The sequence below is a fragment of the Sus scrofa genome, chromosome 13, assembly GCF_054392235.1.
Source record: "Sus scrofa isolate SSC_HxYL_T2T_F1_AM1 chromosome 13, Sscrofa_HxYL_maternal_Yorkshire_Landrace_v2.0, whole genome shotgun sequence".
Taxonomy (NCBI): domain Eukaryota; kingdom Metazoa; phylum Chordata; class Mammalia; order Artiodactyla; family Suidae; genus Sus; species Sus scrofa.
Genome location: NC_139395.1, coordinates 16,610,863 through 16,630,761, shown reverse-complemented (window position 1 = coordinate 16,630,761; position 19,899 = coordinate 16,610,863). Strand labels below are relative to the sequence as shown.

The following is a 19,899-nucleotide window of genomic DNA, read 5'->3' as shown; positions in this document are numbered from 1 at the left end:
GTTGCCGTGAGCTGTGGTGTAGGTCGCAGATTCAGCTCAGATCTGGTGTTACTGGGCTATGGTTTAGGTCAGCAGCTATAGTTCTAATTCGACCCCTAGCCTGGGAACCTCTATATGCCACAGGTGAAGCCCTAAAAAGATTTTTTTAAAAGCTTTCGAAGTCTTTGGAACAATGACATGTCCCTATGAGTGATTTTGAGTTATGTATTTATTAATGAAAATCATATAGGCTGCTATTAATCAAACAGCCCTGCAGCTGGCTCTCAGCAGGACTGGATAATTGCTGTCCCCTCTCAATATACTGAAACTTTGATGAAACTGACTGGCTCAGTTGATAGTCCTATTAAAATAGCTGGGCTGCTTTGTTTGTGGTCCTAATGACCCAAGATAGAAAGCTTTCTATTTGGCCTGCCAAGGATAGCATCCTATAATGTGTGCCTCTTTTCACTGGGTTCCTGCTGGAATGTTTGTATGAATATGGGGGAAAACTCAATATTCCAGGATTTTCTGAAAACCAAAAAGTAAGAATGAATACATGGGACTGGAAGGCAGCCAAGGACCCAGGAAGAGAAAGAAGAGGGGTGGCAGGTGCAGTCATCAGTGCTACTTGGGATCCTGTGTTCTTGTAGTAGAGCCCATTACAAACCATTGCCTTCACTATTACTTAGCCATAATAAAGAATGAAATAATGCCATTGTTTGCAGCAATATGGATGGACTTAGAGATGATCATACTAAGGAAAGTAAGCCAGACGGTTAAAGACAAATGCCGTCTGATTCACTTATATGTGTAATATAAAATATACCACAGATGAGCCTATCTACAAAACAGAAACAGACTCAGACATAGAGAACAGACTTTTCGTTGCCAAGGGGGAGCAGGGTGGGGCAGGGATGGATTGAGGGCTTGGGGTTAACATATACACACTACTGTATATAAAATAGATAAGTGGCAAGGACCTACTGCATAGTACAAGGAACTCTACTCAATAACATGTAGTAACCTCTAAGGAAAAAGAACCTTAAAAAGAATAGATAGATGTATATGTATAATTGAATCACTTTGCTGTACAGCAGAAACTAACACAACGTTGTAAATCAATTATACTTCAATTAAAGGAAAAAACTGTTGCCTTCCCTCAAGGGCAGGGGAAAATAAAATCTATCAACCCTTAAGTATGAACTCGCCAAGGCCCCAGGAATGAAGACCAGAAGTTGAGAGAAAGGGTGATAGTAGCAAGAAGGAGGTCCCTTCAGCCCCAGGATAAGAGTTGTCCTAAACATGGGCACATTACCCTTGCTTCCCTTGGCTGTGCCTTCTGTGGTGAGCCCTCACTTCACCCCTCCACTCTCTTCTGATGATGCAAAGCACAGAACGAAAAGAAAATATTTGTAAGCCATTTACACTTTAGTTTATTTCCACTTCAAATGGGCTGGCCTCTTGTCAGCTTTTTGGGGGGTGACTAGGTGTGTTGCACACAAATCACATTTTTAAGGAGCAGTGTTCAAAGTCTGTTAACTTTTCTCTTTTATTTTCTATTTTGTAGGGAGTTCCTGGATTTGACAATAGCATAGAAGGACCCAAGGGCTTGAAAGGAGAACAGGGAAGACAGGTAGGCTTTTGAAATGTGGGCTTTTGGAAGTAAACTTGTAATGATGTGACAACTGTGAGGTTCAGAGTTTTTGTGATGGAATGTGAAATGCATATAAAGAATGTGGAATCAGGAGTTCCTGCTGTGGCACACTGGAATTAGCAGCATCTCTGGATGCAGGTTCGATTTTGGCCTGGCACAATGGATTAAAAATGATCGGGTGTTGCCACAGCTGTGGTGTAAGTCAAAACTGTGGCACGTATTGCCTAGGAACCCCATATTCCACAGGGCAGCCAAAAAAAAAAAAAAAGAAAAAGAATGTGGAGTCATTGTAGATATAGATACAAAAGACTTTTTTTAGGTGCAGAAAAATCTTTTTACTCCTCCTTATCTGCTACTCTGGGATTTAAGAAACATTCTCCTCTGAATTTGGGATGACTTGCTTCACCAAGTCATACCCTTGAGGTCTTCATTTATGAATGCAAATATCTAAATTGTAACTGAGAATGTAGTGCTAGCTGATAGAAGGCACTCGCAAAAAAAGTTGTTGGCTTTCCTAAAAAGATGTATTATACATAATGCAGGAAAAAAAGACAAGATCTGGTAGCTCTATATAGCTTGCATGCTCAAGGCAAGTTTCTTGAGATTAATCTCATAAAATTTCATGAGTCACGATTTGATCATTCTGACTTTTTTTCACAATAGTAAAAAATAAGTATCTGGAAAATGTGTGTCTCTGGGTCTTCTTGATGAGAAAGTTTTTTGGTGACTCCCCTGAGGGAAAAGTCTGATTTGATGGAAAGAGATTTACTTTACCTAAGCCAGGGTCCTGTTTCCTGCTCTTTACCAGCTCTATGGGCTCAGGCTGCTTCCTGTAAAGCTCAATTTTCTCATCTGCAAAATAGGACATAAATAGCCTACTTTTGGAGGTGATAGTGGGAACTCAATGCCCTACATCATAAACCTTCAGGAAATGTTACCTGCCACTTTTATTAAGCAGCAAATGTAACTCATTATATTTTTGGGATTATTCCTTCATTTTCCATCTTGGGAAGACTTGTGAGTCTTGAGAGATTTTATTCACCTTAGGGTGTTAATCTAGGTGGGTTAGCCAGACAGAACAAGAAGTCCAAAGGTAGAAATCCAGACAAGCAGTAGACTCACAGCATGCTTCAGTTACGCACGCTGTGGAAATGCACTGGGAACAGTCTAGCCCAAACACAACTAGACAGTGGTGATGCAAAGATGAAACCATGTCTTGCCCACATAGGGCTGTGATTTATGACTGGTAGAAGTAAAGCTACATTCCATAAAGAGAATACTCTGATTGGTGTGGCCCTATCTATTCTCCCAAGAGCACAACCAGCTAATGCTGAAGAGGACATCTGTCAGTACTGGGTCACTATTGTCACACATCTGTCTGTTTCTTTTACAGGGAAGAAGAGGCTCGCCAGGCCCCCCTGGAATGCCAGGCACCAGGAGAAAGACAGTAAGCGCCCCCTTTGACAAGGAGGCCCACTGTTCCAGGAACCTGTATTGGGGTGAAATGGCTGATTGTGGGGGGCAGGCAGGATGGTTCTGCTCGGACTCACTGCTTTGGGGAAACTGACTCAGAACAGAGCTGGCAAAGGACCCAAGAAGGGCCTTGAGTCTGAGGCAGAAAGGTGTTGGGTGCAGAGGAAGTTACCATGCAGAAGAAAGAGCTGGGCAGAGAGGACACAAGAGCAGCCAACTGGGATAAGAGTGGTCAAAAGTTGTCTTACTCACTAGGCCAGCTGAGTCCAAGACTCCATTCCTCTGCCAAATTTTATGACTCCTTAGAAAAGTCAGTTCTGCTGTGAGCCCTCTGTTCTTACTTCCATTTTCTCTGCATCATTAAGAAGAATGTGTTCCAAGATAAAAAAAAAATTTTCGTGGATGACTGCAATAGCTGATTCTATGAACTTCTGCTTCGAAAGCAGAAATGCATAATAAATGCAATATGTTAAATTTGCTAAACTTTAAAACATTATATTTATTTGTGCTAAATTTTAAAACATTATATATATTTTATTGATATACCTGATATATAGCATATTAGTTTCAAGTGTACAACATAATATATAATATATATATTGCTAAATGACCATCATTCAACTATTAAGTCTAATTAACATCCTTCACCCCAACCCACATAGTTACGAATTTTTTTTCTTGAGATGAAAACTTTTTAAGATCTACTCTCTTAGGGACTTTTAAATATACAATATACTGTTAGTAACTACATTACATCTGATGACTTAACTATTTTATAACTGTAAGTTTATACCTTTTGACCCCTTCCACCTATTATGCACCCCCCCAACCCCTCACCTCTGGCAGCTATTAATCTGTTTGCTCTGTCTCTGAGGAGTTTGGGTGCTGTGTTTAAGATTCCACATATGGATGAGATCATATGGTATTTGCCTTTCTCTGATTTATTTTACTTAGCATAGTACCCTTAAGGTTCATCCTTGATGAACAAATGGCAAGATTTCCTTCTTTTTCATAGCTGAATAGTATTTCATTATATACACACACACGCACACATATATATATATATACCACATTTCATTTATTCATTCATCCATCTGTGGAGACATGCGTTGCTTTCATGTCTTATTTGTTGCAAATAATGCAGCAATGAACCTGGGGTTATATCTTTTTGAGTTAGTAGTTTTGTTTCCTTTGGATAATACTCAGATGTGGAATTGCTGGGTAGTTCTATGTTTAATATTTTGAGGAACTGCCATAGTGTTGAAAAGATTATATATTATATATGCCTATAAAATATATACATCTGAGAGCAAAATTAGGCCACTTGCTTATGAAACCTTTTGCAGTGTTTTTCATTTGCTTGTTGTTTTCAATGAGTACTTTTTTGAAAAAGATTCTGTATTTGACTTCTTGGAAGAGCACAGAGATTATAAAGGAAATTTTTTGTCTATTAAGAAGAGATAACTTTAATAAAATACATTTAAATGCCTGCATTTGTTTCTAAATTAGACCTGTCTCTTCTCATTGTGTAACATTTTCTTTCCATTCTTCATTTAGCTATCTAGCCTTTTCCAACTTTCTCTTCCCCTTCCCAAAAAAGGTGTATATGTGTGTGTGTGTGTGTGTGTAATGTTCTAAATAAATGTATAATGTTTTAAATAAATATACATAGGCCAGAGGCTACAGCTCTGATTAGACCCCTAGCCTGGGAACCTCCACATGCTGAGGGTGAGACCCTAAAAAGACGAAAATAAATAAATAAAATAAATAAATATACGTAATGTTTTAATATTGAGCACAAATAAAAATTAGTTTAATATATTGCATTTATTTTGCATCGTATTTTCTGATCAAAAGTTTTTAGAACTAGCTATTATATTCAATCAGGAAAATATTTTTATATCTTGGAACACATTCTTCTTTGCAAAGCAGAGAAAATGGAAATAAAAAGAGAGATTATGTTTAAAATGTGCATAATTTAATTGTTTGAAAAACCCTTTTTAATGCATCTAAAAAGTTTTAAAATACATTTGCTCTTTACTTCACTTCCTAAAAGGGTGTAGTCGGTTTACATATCCCAGGAAAATATTTTGAATTTAAAGAATATCATCCAAAAAATCCTGGCTTGGGAGATGTACTTTTATTGTTTTATAGAGGCTATAATCTCTCTAGAGGCTAAGGCAGTATCACCATGTATTATTTAAACCACACAACTCCTGAGAAATATGACCCCTTGGGTTATAAATTCAGCAATGCCATTCAGGAGTAAAACCAGATTTCTAGCTAAAGATGGCAAAGTTGGGGTCTTTTTAATACTACCCGCCTTTTGTGCAACTCACCGAAAACAAAAAAAGGAATTAAAAAATAGATTAACAGCAGTTCCCATCGTGGCACAGCAGAAACGAATCTGACTAGAAACCACGAGGTTGTGGGTTCTATCCCTGGCCTTGCTCAGTGGGTTGAGGATCCAACATTTCCATGAGCTCTGGTGTAGGTCACAGATGCAGCTCAGATCTGGCATTGCTGTGGCTGTGGCGTGGGCTGGCATATAGGCTGGCAGCTGTAGCTCTGATTAGAGCCCTAGCCTGGGAACCTTCATATGCCATGGGTGCAGCCCTAAAAAGCAAAACAAATAAACAAACAAAAACAAAAAGAATGACCATAACTTCAAGCCACACGTGATGACAGATATTAACCAACTGTTTTAAAATCTGGATCCCAGAGAAGGAGGCTTTGGAGAGCTCACACCTAGAAGCTCAGACTCAAAGCAGGGGTCAGATGTATCTAAAAGTAGCTACTCAGTCCTGAAGAAAGCTGATAAACAACATCCAGGGTCGATATAGATTTTAAGATAGGGGAATGTACTGACACAAATACAGTTTAGCAGAGGAGACAGAAATAATGAGAAACTGAAGACTATTTCATTTTTTAATGTCTATAGCTAGCAGTCTAAGCCATGGAGGCTGCAAAAACAGGAGAAGCAGCTGTGACCACTACAAGTCAGAGAAACTATGACTTAAGAGACTTTGCGTGAGTTCATGTCTCTTAAATACCAAAATTTGAAGGAAGAGGTAGCCATAAGTAAAAGAAAGAAGTCATGATGACAAAGTTCTTGAAACAACATATCTATATCCTGCTGACCCAAGTCTTGCTACACCCCATACAATTATTCAATAAATAGGTGATTGATAATCAGAAATATTAACAGGCTTTATCATGAATTAATCAGATGATTACTAATCAGGACCTACACATAGAAATTGAAAGAGAAGAGGAGAACTATGTGAGCAGAGGACTCACTAGAAGAGAACTATTCAAGGAAAAAGAACAACTCTGGCAAACATTTCTCCAAAAAATTAAGACAATGGTTGCTCTAAGATTCTAAAGATCTGACAAAGCAATGGAAAGGGAAGACAGCAAGATGGTAGTGTTTCAGGAGCAATGGAAAAAGAAAAAAATGTAGAATTATGATATACTAGAAGCAACAGAAAAATTAGAATGAGGATAACTTAAAATATAGTTGGGCATATGGTAATCAGGAAGCCACATAAGCAGTGATAGAGGTGGAATATCGACAATGGAGAGCCAACAAATGTATAATTTGCATTACTAAATTAGACCAAATGTAAAAAATATTCAGAAATGTAATAAAAGATAACTTATTGAAACAAAGACTTAAATAGGCAGAAAGAAAAGGCATACTCTGACTCAGAAAAGACACTGATAAAAAAATATCAGCACTCCATCCTAGTAACTTTGAAATTACCAAACTAATTACATAAAGAGTCATGAGAATTTCCAAGCAGAAAAGAGAGGACTCAGTCTGTCTTCAGCCTCCTTCTCAACATTCAGAGCCAACAGGGAGTAGTAAAATGGATACAGAGTTCTGACAGAAATAGAGGTGTCCAAGACCTCTATACCCACCCAGATTGTCCTTTAAGCATGTGAGTAATCAGCATGGCCAGGATTTCAAAAACTGAGGCAATTTAGCCCCCATGATCCTTGAGGTGTAGAAATAAGACTGAACCCTAGAAATAATGATTACAGGGCAAAACACAAATGTTATACATTTGACCATCTGAAAATCATATGAAAATAGGAAAGTGGGAAAAGTACCAAGATACTATGTCCTCATCTTCAATTGTGGGAGTAAATATATGAACATAGTTATAAGCCAAAATATCTATCTCAAACATACCTGAACCTCCTAATGTTTTTAATAGTCATTCTTTCCTCTTTTGGAATTCTATGTCTCCTACTATCAAGAAATGTTACCATCTGACAATTCCAGTTCTTTTATTTTTTTTTCTATTAGATACAAGTTAAATTGGATGTAATATCTTGATTTTAAAATGGCATGAATAGCATGATCCCTTTTTTTCTTCCTTTCTTTTATTGTCTTCCTCTCATTCCCTCTTTTTTCTTTTTCTTTGACTTTTGTTTTGTTTCATTATAGCTGGATTACAGTGTCCTGTCAGTTTTCTCCTGTACAGCATGGTGACGCAGTTACACATACAAATATACATTCTTTTGTCTTACAATATCATGCTCCATCATAAGTGACTATACAGCAGGATCTCATTGCCTATCCATTCCAAAGACAATAGTCTGTATCTATTAACCACAAGCTCCCAATCCATCCCACTCCCTTCCCCTCCACCTTGGCAACCACAAGTCTATTCTCCAAGTCCATGATTTTCTTTTCTGTGGAAAGGTTCATTTGTGCTGTATATTAAATTCCAGATATAAGTGATATCATATGGTATTTGTCTTTCTCTTTCTGACTTACTTCACTCAGCATGAGAGTCTCTAGTTCCATCCATGTTGCTGCAAATGACATTATGTCATTCTTTTTTATGGCTGAGTAGTATTCCATTGTGTATATATACCACATCTTCCTAACCCAATCATCTGTCAATGAACATTTGGGTTGTTTCCATGTCTTGGCTATTGTGAATAGTGCTGCAATGAATATGTGGGTGCCTGTGTCTTTTTAAAGGAAAGTTTTGTCTGGATATATGCCCAAGAACGGGGTTGCTGGGTCATGTGGTAGTTCTATGTATAGTTTTCTAAGGTATTTCCATATTGTTCTCCATAGTGATTGTACCAGCTTACATTCCCACCAACAGTGTAGGAGGGTTTTCTCCACAACTCCTCCAGCACTTGTTCTTTGTGGAATTATTAATGATGGCCATTCTGACTGGTGTGAGTTGGTATCTCATGGTAGTTTTGATTTACATCTCTCTAATAATCAGGGATGTTGAGCATTTCTTCATGTGCTTTCTGGCCATCTGTATATCTTCCTTGGAGAAATGTCTATTCAAGTCTTTTGCCCATTTCTCCATTGGATTGCTGGCTTTTTTGCTGTTGAGTTGTATAAGTTGTTTGTATATTTTAGAGGTTAAGCCCTTGTCAGTTGCATCATTTGAAACCATTTTCTCCCATTCTTTAACTTGTCTTTTTGTTTTCTTTTGGGTTTCCTTTGCTGTGCAAAAGCTTGTCAGTTTGATTAGGTCCCATGGGTTTATTTTTGCTTTTATTTCTGTTGCTTTGAGAGACTGACCTGAGAAAACATTTGTAAGGTTGCTGTCAGAGAAACATTTTGCCTATGTTCTCTTCCAGGAGTTTGATGGTGTCTTGTCTTATATTTAGGTCTTTCAGCCATTTTGAGTTTATTTTGGTGCATGGTGTGAGGGTGTGTTCTAGTTTTATTGATTTGCAAGCAGCTGTCCAGGTTTCCCAGCAATACTTGCTGAATAGATTGTTTTTTCCCCAGTTTATCTTCTTGCCTCCTTTGTCAAAGATTAATTGACCATAGGTGTCTGGGTTTATCTCTGAGTTCTCTGTTTCCATTGTTCTGTCTGTTTTTGTACCACTGCCACAACTGTCTTGATGCTGTGGCTTTGTAATATTGCCTGAAATCTGGGAGAGTTATGCCTCCTGCTTGGTTTTTGTTCCTCAGGATTGCTTTGGCAATTCTAGGTCTTGTGGTTCCATATAAATTTTTGGATTGTTTGTTCCAGTTCTGTGAAAAATGTCATGGGTCATTTGATAGGGATTGCATTGAATATCTAGACTGCTTTGGGTAGTATGGCCATTTTTACAATATTAATTTTTCTGACCCATAAGCATGGAATATCTTTCCATTTCTTTACATCTTTAATTTCCTTGATTACTGTTTTATAGTTCTCAGCATATTGTCTATCATCTTGGTCAGGTGTATCCCCAGGTATTTGATTTTTTGGGGGTGCAGTTTTAAAAGGTATTGTATTTTTGTATTCCTTTTCTAATATTTCATTGTTAGTATACAGAAATGTGACTGATTTCTGAATGTTAATCTTATATCCTGCTACTTTGCTGAATTTGTTGATCAGTTCAAGTAGTTTTGGGGTTGAGTCCTCAGGGTTTTCTATATATAGTATCATGTCATCTGCATACAGTGACAGTTTTACCTCTTCTCTTTCTGTTTGGATGCCTCTTATTTATTTTTTTTCCACTGTACAGCTTGGGAACCAAGTTACACATACATGTATACATAGTTTTTCCTCCATTGTCATGCTGCCATGTAAGTATCTAGATATAGTTCTCCGTGCTACACAGCAGGATCTCATTGTAAATCCATTCCAAGAGCAATAGTTTGCATCCATTAACCCCAAGTTCCCAATCCCTCCCATGGCCTCCCCCTCCCCCAGGCAACCACAAGTCTATTCTCTTTTCTGTGGAAAGGTTCATTTGTGCTATACACTAGATTCCAGTTATAAGTGATATCATATGGTATTTGTCTTTCTCTTTCTGACTTACTTCTCTCAGTATGAGTTTCTCCAGTTCCATCCACATTGCAGCAAATGGCATTATGTCCCTCCTTTTTATGGCTGAGTAGCGTTCTATTGTGTATATACCACATCTTCCTAATCCAATCGTCTGTCAAATCAAAACTACCATGAGATACCACCTCACACCAGTAAGAATGGCCATCATTAATAAGTCCACAAAGAGCAAATGTTGGAGGAGTTGTGGAGAAAAAGGAACCCTTCTGCACTGTTGGTGGGAATGTAAACTGATACAGCCACTATGGAGAACAGTATGGAGGTACCTTAGAAAACTATACATAGAACTACCATATGACCCAGAAACCCCATTCTTGGGCATATATCTACACAAAACTTTCCTTAAAAGAAACATGCACCTGCACGTTCATTGCAGCTCTATTCACAATAGCCAAGATGTGGAAACAACCCAAATGTCCATCACATTTCTTTTTTTTTTTTTTTTTTTTGTCTGATTGCTGTGGCTAGGACTTCCAGTACTATTTTGAATAACAGTGGTAAGAATGGGCATCCCAGTCTTGTTCCAGATTTTAGTGGGAAGGCTTTCAGCTTCTCTCCATTAAGTATTGTATTTGCTGTGGCTTTGTCATACATGGATTCAATTATGTGAAGGTATGTTCCCTCTATACCCACTTAGGTAAAGTTTTGATCATGAATGGATGTTGGATTTTGTCAGATGTTTTCTCTGCATCTATTGAGATGATCATGTGGTTTTTGAGTTTTCTTTTGTTAATGTGGTGTATGACGTTGATTGATTTGCATATGTTGGATCATCCTTGTGCACCTGGGATGAATCCCACCCAGTCATGGTGTATGATCTTTTTTATGTGTTGTTGGATTTGGTTGGCTAAGATTTTGTTGAGAATTTTTGCATCTATATTCATCAAAGATATTGGCCTATAGTTTTCTTTTTTAGTGGTATGTTTGTCTGGTTTTGGCATTAGGATGATGGTGGCATCATAAAATGTCTTTGGGAGTGTTCCTTCTTCTTCAACCTTTTGAAAAAGTTTAAAGAGGATGGGTATAAGTTCCTCTTTGTAAGTTTGGTAGAATTCACCTGTGAAGCCATCTGGTCCTGGAGTTTTATTTGTAGGGAGTGTTTCTATGACGTATTCAATTTCATTTCTAGTGATCAATCTCTTCAGTTGATTTATGTCTTCTTGATTCAGTTTTGGCAGGCTGTAAGTCTCTAGAATGTTGTCCATTTCTTCTAGGTTGTCAAATTTGTTGGCATACAATTGTTCATAGTATACTCTCATGGTTTTTTGTATTTCTGCTGTATCCGTTGTGACTTCTCCCTTTTCATTTCTTCTTTTGTTTATTTGGGTTTTTTCTCTGCTCTTCTTGATGAGTCTGGCCAGAGGTTTGTCAATTTTTTTTTTTTATCTTTTCAAAGAACCAGCTCTTGGTTTTATTGATTTTTTTCTATTGTTTTTTGAATCTCTATTTTATTGATTTCCTCTCTGATATTTATGATTTCCTTCCTTCTCCTGACTTAAGGTTTTGTTTGTTCTTTTTCTAATTCGCTTAGGTGGTGGGTTAAGTTGCTGATTTGAGATTTTTCTTCTTTTTTTTTTTTTTTGAGAAAGGCTTGCATTGCTATGAATCTCCCTCTGAGCACTGCTTTTGCAACATCCCATAGATTTTTTTTTTTTATTTTATTTTCCCACTGTACAGCAAGGGGATCAAGTTATCCTTACATGTATACATTACAATTACATTTTTTCCCCACACTTTGTTCTGTTGCAACATGAGTATCTAGACAAAGTTCTCAATGCTACTCAGTAGGATCTCCTCGTAAACCTATTCTAAGTTGTGTCTGATAAGCCCAAGCACCCGCTCCCTCCCACTCCCTCCCCCTCCCATCAGGCAGCCACAAGTCTTTTCTCCAAGTCCATGATTTTCTTTTCTGAGGAGATGTTCATTTGTGCTGGATATTAGATTCCAGTTATAAGTGATATCATATAGTATTTGTCTTTGTCTTTCTGGCTCATTTCACTCAGGATGAGATTCTCTAGTTCCATCCATGTTGCTGCAAATGGCATTATGTCATTCTTTTTTATGGCTGAGTAGTATTCCATTGTGTATATATACCACATCTTCCGAATCCAATCATCTGTTGATGGACATTTGGGTTGTTTCCACGTCCTGGCTATTGTGAATAGTGCTGAAATGATATAGATTTTGAATGCTTGTGTCTTCATTATCATTTGTCTGAAGGTATTTTTTAATTTCCTTCTTGATTTGCTCATTGACCCATTGGGTTTTTATTAGCATGCTGTTTAGTCTCCATGTAGTCAGTTTTTTCTCCTTTCTTTTCCTGGAGTTGATTTCTAGTCTCATGCCATTGTAGTCAGAGAAGATACCTGAAATAATTTCTACACTCTTAAATTTGTTGAGGTTAGCTTTGTGCCCCAATATGTGATCAATTCTTGAGTATGTTCCATGTGCACCTGAGAAGAATGTATGTTCTGATTTTTTTGGATGTAATGTTTTGAAAATGTAAACTAAGTCTAACTTTTCTATTGTGTCATTTAGGATCTCTGTTGCCTTATTCATTTTCTGTCCAGAGGATCTGTCCATTGATGTGTGTGGGGTGTTAAAGTCTCCCACTGTGATTGTATTCTCCTTTTATGTCTGTTACTATTTGTTGGAGGTATCTGGGTATATATGCTCCTATATTAGGGGCATATATATTGATGATTATAATATCTTCTTCTTGAATGGATCCTTTTATCATTAAATAGTGTCCTTCTTTGTCATTCTTTATGGCCTTCATTTTAAAGTCTATTTTGTCAGGTATGAGTATTGCAACTCCTGATTTTCTGTGTTGGCATGAAGTATCTTTTCCCATCCCCTTATTTTCAATCTATATGTGTCCTTTGACCTAAGGTGAGTTTCTTGTAGATAGCAGATTGAAGGTTTTTGCTTTTTTATCCAATCTGCCACTCTGTGTCTTTTGATTGGAGCATTTAGTCCATTGACATTTAGGGTGATTATTGATAGATATTTATTTATTGCCATATTAAACTTTGTTTTCCAGTTGGTTCTGTGTTTCCCTTTTCTTCTTTTCTTTTTTTTGGTTGGATGGTTTCCATTTGTTTTATGCTTGAGTACATTTCTTTTCAGTTTTTGGGATGCAATGTTTGGTTTTGATTTGTGGTTGCCCTGTTTTTTTAAGTATGTTAACCTCTTCCTGTATCTCCTTGCTTTAGCCTGATCATCATATAGGCTCAAACACATCATTAAAAATTTTTAAAAATCTGTATTTTCTTACTTTCCTTCCCCACATTGTATGATTTTGATGTCTTTATTTATTTATTTACTTATTTTTAACTTCTTCATGTTTAGATCTGAATGCTGGCTTACTTAAGTGATTGCTTTCCACTTGTGGCTTCCTCCATTCTATTTCTTCTTACTTCTTTTTTAAAAAATTAATTTGGAGAAGCCCTTTCAGTATTTCTTTTAGAATGAGTTTAGTATTGCCATACTCTTTTAGCTTTTGTTTGTTGGAGAAATTCTTTATTTCCCCTTCTATTTTAAATGATATTATACTGGATAGAGTATTCTAGGTTGCAAATTTTTTCCTTTCAGCACTTTAAATATATCTTGCCACTCCCTTCTACCTGTAGTGAGATAGCTATAGAGAAATCAGCTAATAGCCTTATGGGGGTTCCCTTATAGTTAACGCTTTGCTTTTCTCTTGTTGCCTTTAGAATCCTGTCTTTATCTTTGACTTTTGCCATTTTTATTATAATATGTCTTGGGCCTGTTTGGGTTTGACTTGTTTGGGGCCCTCTGTGCTTCCTCTATCTTGATGTCAGTTTCCTTTAGATTTGGAAAGTTTTCATACATAATTTCTTCAAATATATTTTCAATCCCCTTTTCTTTTTCTTTTCCTTCTGGAATTCCTATTATGCATAGATTGGACCATTTTATATTATCCCATAGGTCTCTTATATTGCTTTCATGTTTTTACAATTGGTTTTCTGTCTGCTGTCCTGATTGGGTGATTTCCATTATTCTATCTAACAAGTCACTAACTTGTTCCTCTGCATTATTCATTCTGTTCTCCATTGCCTTTGGCTCAGTTTGCATCTCTGCAAATGAATTTTCTAGTTTTTCTTGGCTCCTCCTTATACTTTCTAGTTCCTTTCTAAGGAAACCTACATTACTGTTCGTACCTTCTTAATTCCTTGATATTCAGCATTAATTCCTTCAGTATTTTCACTGTCTCCCTTTATAACTCAGTGTCTGTCACATTGAGATCTGTTTCATTGTTGACTGCTTTAGGTGAATTCTCCTGTTCCTTTAACTGGAATGGTTTCTGAGCTTCTTCATCTTGCTTGTGTTTTTCTTTATCTGTGAGTTTGGGGAAACCAAACCGTAGTCTTGTAAGGCTACTTCAATGCAAGAATACCCTTTTGTATTTTGGGGGGGCTTACTATTTATTTTTGGTGTGGGACTTTGAATATTTCCTGTCTCTTTCTTCAGTGTGAGCAGGCTGTTATCCCCAGGATGCTCAGTGTGTTTTCAGGGAGAAGGAGGCAATGGGTAGGGCCAGCAGTCAGTGCTTGGTGTTTGGGCTCTCAACAGCAGCAAGGACCTGCAGGAAGGAGACACAGTCTACTCCTAGTTGCAGGGCCCTGGGAAGTGGTAATGAGCTCTAGGCAAATCTACAAGCATTTGGCAGTAGTAGCAGCAGAGTGTGTGAGTTCCCAGAGGAACGAGAGCAAAAACAGCTAGTGTTCAATTGCAATGCCTCCTCTGAGGTGATTGAAACTGCAGGTGGTACTTGTTCAGGGACCCCTAGTGGTAGCAGGCCATGCCCGTCTCTGGAGTCAGTGATAACTGTGGTTGGTTTCCCCCCGCCACCTGTAGTCCATGCATGAAGCAATCCATCTCACTTAGCCCACATAGGAGGTGCTGCACAGGCTGCTCCTAGTTGCAGGATCCTGGGACGTGACAGAGATCAGGTTTGTGGGTAATGCCCAGAGCATTCAGCAGTGGCAGCAGCAGGGCTGGTGTGTTCCAAGGGGTACAAGAGCACCAACAGGTGGTGTTTGGTCACAATGCCCTCTGTGGTGTCCTTAAGGTGATTGGGGCTGTAAGTGGTGCCTGCTCATGGACCCCTAGTGGTAGCAATCCACTCTCTCCTCTAGAGCCAGAGATAACAGCGGTGGTTTGCCCCCGCCTCCTGTAGACCATGCAAGAAGCATCTCATCCTGCTTAGCCCCCTCAGGATGTGCTGCACAAGCTTCTCCTAGTTGCAGGTTCCTGGGAAGGGACAGTGATCAAGTGTCTGGGCACCTCCCAGAGCATTTGGCAGTCACAGCTGCAGGGCAGGTGTGTTCCCAGGGGAGTGAGAGCAACAGTGTATGCTTCTTGGTAGGCACCACATCACACTTGGCCCCCTGATGCACTTAGCCCCACAAGAGGTGCCTGGGCACTGGTAGCCTGCATAAGAAGTGCCCCATCTCCTGTAAACTAGCAAGAGGCCTCTCTCTGCCTGCCACCTGTGCCAGACCCACCTGGTCCCCCATAGACTAGCACACAGCTTCTCACCATGCTGCACCTGCGCCAGAGATGCCAGGCCCCCCATAGAGTAGCAAGTGGCTTCTCACAACTAGTGGCCTGCGCCAGAGGTACCCCATCCTCTGGGAGCCCATGGGCAAACATACACGCTCAGGCACAGGGGGTTTCCTATGGCGGTCCACCCCTCCTCCTCTTACCTTCCCCAACAATGATACCTTGCCTCTCCTGCAGGTCCAGACCTTCTCCCAGGTTCCCTCTGCCATGGTGTTCCCCTCCCCAGCCCATAGCACACCACTCCCCTGCCTGTGGCACACTGCACTTTAGCTCCCTAGGCTGTCTCCACAACACCAACCCCAGTCCTCTCCTGGGGACTGACCTCCAGAGCCTAAGCCTCAGTGCCCAGCCCCCACCTGAGCATCTCAGGCTGTGGTGTCCAGGCCAGTAGTTCAGATGATCTGTGTGGCTCTCACTCTGCTTTGCCATTCTCAGTTCAGCTGCTACACTTTTCTCAGTGACTTTGAAGTCCTTCCAACTTGGCTGATCTTTCCATCAGTTAGGTGGCTTCCCAGGAGGTGTGTTCCTTTTCTCCTTCACAGCTCCCTCTCAGGAATGCTAGTCCCGTCCTGATTACTTTCCTCTCTGTTTTTTTCTTTTGTTCTACCTGGTTATATCAAGAGTTTCTTACCCTTTTTGGAGGTTTAAGTTCTTCTGCCAGCATTCAGTTGATGTTCTGTGCGAGTCATTTTACATGTTGATGTGTTTTTTGGATGTGTTTGTGGAAGAAGGTGAGCACGACCTCTTACTCCTCCGCCATCTTGCCCGGCCCCCACATGATCCTTTTAAAATCAAAAGTACCACTCTTCAGAACTTTATCTGTAAATATGCATAACAAGACATCAGAAATTATGACTACCAAGTGATAGTTATTTCTAGATTTGAGATGACTTTTAAATTTTTATTCGGTGTATTTTCTGGATTTGAATATTCTAAAATCCACATGTATCATTTTTATAGTAAGTCATTATTTTTTAGAAGAAACATCTATACCTCTGACTGAAAAACTCTAAAACAGAGGTATATAATAGACAGTGAGGACTCAGTGCAACAGAATTCTGCTGAGTGTGTAAGTGATTGGAGGATTGACCACATTTGACCTTCATTCATCTGGAAAAGATTAAGTGATCGCCTACAACATATCAACCACTCTACTAACTACTAGAATAGTTATTTACTCTAGGTAATCTTAGATATCAAGGAACTTAGAATCATATTGTAGAGCTTGGCATCTCAACATGCTAGTGACATTTGGGCCAAATAATTCTTTGTTGAAGGCCACGTTGCAGGATGTAGGATGTTTAGTGTCATCCCTGGCTTCTACCCACAGGGGGCAAGTAGCACCCCTGACTTGTAACAGTGGAAAATCTCCAGACACTGACAAATGTCATCAGGGAAACGGGATGCTAAATCCCCCTCTTGCAGTTGATACCCACTGTTGTACAGAGTTCCTCTAGGCATAACCAGCTCTGATGAGTGTTCTGACAAGAATCTGTACTAGGTGAGGGGAGAGTAAGGGGGAGGTGAGAATCAGAAACCTGCAGTGCTTGGGGACAGGAGGAGTGGGCATGGGAGGTTGGCTCTTTCTGAAAACTTAGTGAGAATTGGAATAGATCCCATGGAAGGGGTAATGAGAAGCAACTGTAGCCTCATACTAAAGCACTGCCCTCCATCATGTTTAGTCCTGAGGGCTGCTCCTTATGTTTTGCCCTTTTCCCCTCTCTTGGCACTGCTTTAGGGGCAGCCTAAAGTGCCTGAGGACTGTCATTCATCATCATGAATGAGTTTGCCATTAAGATTCAATAATATTGTGATGTTTTACTGTTAAGAATGACCTGATTTTTTCCTGGGTATTCTGTGTCTCAAATCAGTCTATACCTGTCTTGGAAAGTGGGCCCTGGTAAATCATTAGAAACCCAGGCTATGGTGCACCAAAGGACTGATCACTCTGTTCTGGGTCTCCTTACTCTCGGTCATCTTTGGGGAGACTTTCTTCCTGGTGTGCCTGTTCATACTCCCTTTCACAGATAAGTTAGGCTTATCTAAGTTACCAGCCAACTGCAAGCTCTGGACAAACCGTCAAGGCATTTGGGGATTTAATCTATCTCATCTATAACATTTGAAAATTTGAAGCAAAACCATAATATCAACTCCCCTATCTTCTTGTTTTCTTTCTGTCTCTCTCACCTACCCATGACTTTCATTTGGAGTTTATATCTCAAATAGCCATTAATGAAGGTGCTAAGGGATGACTTCTGGAGATATTTCTGTTATTTGCATGACTGCTTTCTTCTTCAGGCTTATAAGCTCCTGCCTTAGGGCAGGAGTCAGTTTTTGCTCACCACTGTCCACTCCAGGACCTATCAGGGAGCAGGAGCTCAATAAATGTGCTGAGGTGATTAATTTTAATTAAGCTTTTTCAAAGTCAAATCTTAAGGATACAGAGAATAAATGTTTATTGATAATATTTCAAACACTGTGGCAGTGGACCAGAAAAAGATTCTGGATGTAAAAGCCTGTTTCATATCCCTTATTTTGCCTGAATAAAAGTTTCCATTCAGGAGTTCCCGTCGTAGCGCAGTGGTTAACGAATCCGACTAGGAACCATGAGGTTGCGGGTTCGGTCCCTGCCCTTGCTCAGTGGGTTAACGATCCGGCGTTGCCGTGAGCTGTGGTGTAGGTCGCAGACGCGGCTCGGATCCCGCGTTGCTGTGGCTCTGGCGTAGGCCGGTGGCTACAGCTCCGATTCAACCCCTAGCCTGGGAACCTCCATATGCCGCGGGAGCGGCCCAAGAAATAGCAACAACAACAACAACAGACAAAAACACAAAAGACAAAAAAAAAAAAAAAAAAAAGTTTCCATTCAGTTGCTCCTATGACAACCAGATGTATTCACCTAAAGCTCAAGTCTCGCCACATACATTTCCTGCTCCAAGAACCCTAGTTGTTTCTGCTAAATGGTGTATAAACCCTTCAACCTAGTAATCTAGTAGCCCTAGTAACTCCCGTTTTCTCACACCTTTGACCCAGACTTGCCACTGTCAAATATGCTTCCTGGTTTCCAGCCTATATTTCATTACTTAGGCCATACTCTCTGTTAGAAAGATGTCTTTCATCCTATACCTGTAAAACTCCTACATATCCTGGGAAACCCATCTCAAAAATCTCTTCCTCTAGGAAAAATTTCCTGATTTGACCAAGTGGATATGACTGGTTTCTTTGAAACCCAAATGTCTGTCTTCCCCTTCCTTATGGTATTTGACATACTTTGCTTTGTAAATATTTATAATATTCATCTCCTCCCCACTAACCCAAAGAATGAGGGTCCCCTGAGCTCATGTGTGTATATGTGTATGTATCATCTTTATGCTCTTATGGTTCCCATCCAGTATGCTCTGTGGGTTGAAGAACGTAGGTAGATATTTTTCTGAATGAAACTGAAGTAAATTGAACCAGAAAAGATAAGCCCTTGTGCAAAAGGAGTAGAGGGAGCTGCTTTTCATCCCTCTGATAGGGAAGATTGAGATTATAATCTCAAGATGACTCATTGGGTTTTAAAGAAATTGGCCTCTGACCATTTCCCCAGGCACATAGTAACAATAAATTTTGACTGAAATATGACTAGAAGAATTTAAAGTCTACAATACTGGCCTTGTATAGAAATTTGACCTGAATATCTCAAAATTTCCATCAAGAAAATATCTGATAATTTATTAAATTTTGCAAAACCTGGTTGTCAGTCTTGCTATAAGCTTACTGAGACATCATAAGTTAGACAATAAAATGTCTTTGTCTTTTGATTCATAGATTTATGAAATATTGATCTAGAATATGCTTAGACCTTAGCTTTATATATGAGAGCAGTAGGAAAAATCCACTAAGTCTTGTAATACCATTTTTGACTGAATATTTTATTGACATCTGACTTGAGTAATTTTTGAATGCTTAAGATAATTCTTTCATTTTTGACAAGTAAGCACATCTTGAAGTTGGTGGGGGAATAAAATTAGTTTGGCTTACTTTAGCTTCTGAAGTTAAAGTGTAATAAAGTTCATGAAGTCCATTCTGCCAGTGTTTCCTCTGGCTTCCTGCCTTTTTGTCACTTCTACTCCTGATTTCTGGCTAACTTGGTTGTACTTTAGAAAAACGAAAAGAAACAAAATTCAAATCAGTCAATTTTGGAGCTTATGACCAGCTCTAGTAATAGTTTAGTGAGGATGAATTACTAACTAACCACAATCTGTCCTCACAAGTATCTATAGATTTCCATTGTCTCTAGCTTTAATTATCCATTGCCCTGGGATAAAACATGCAGAGTTGGAAATATTTTACTTCCATGGTGAAATGCATGATTTAAAACAATATGTGGGAAATTTT

General features: G+C 39.1%; 1 protein-coding gene across 10 annotated transcripts in view; it reads left to right on the top strand.

Annotated features, from left to right (window-relative positions):
• Nucleotides 1-19,899, top strand: part of COL6A6 (collagen type VI alpha 6 chain) — a 169,495-nt gene that overhangs the window by 87,888 nt on the left and 61,708 nt on the right. For 9 of the 10 annotated variants that reach the window (XR_014825031.1, XR_014825030.1, XR_014825033.1 and 6 more), the window contains 2 exons: nt 1,547-1,612; nt 3,027-3,080. Coding sequence is in view for 5 of the 10 variants with exons in the window: in XM_084991768.1 (XP_084847894.1) it covers nt 1,547-1,612; nt 3,027-3,080 (120 nt within the window). In the remaining 5 variants the exon portion in view is untranslated. Of the gene's footprint in view, nt 1-1,546; nt 1,613-3,026; nt 3,258-3,735; nt 4,596-19,899 lie in introns of those variants that run through there. The other variant, XR_014825035.1, reaches the window with a different exon arrangement.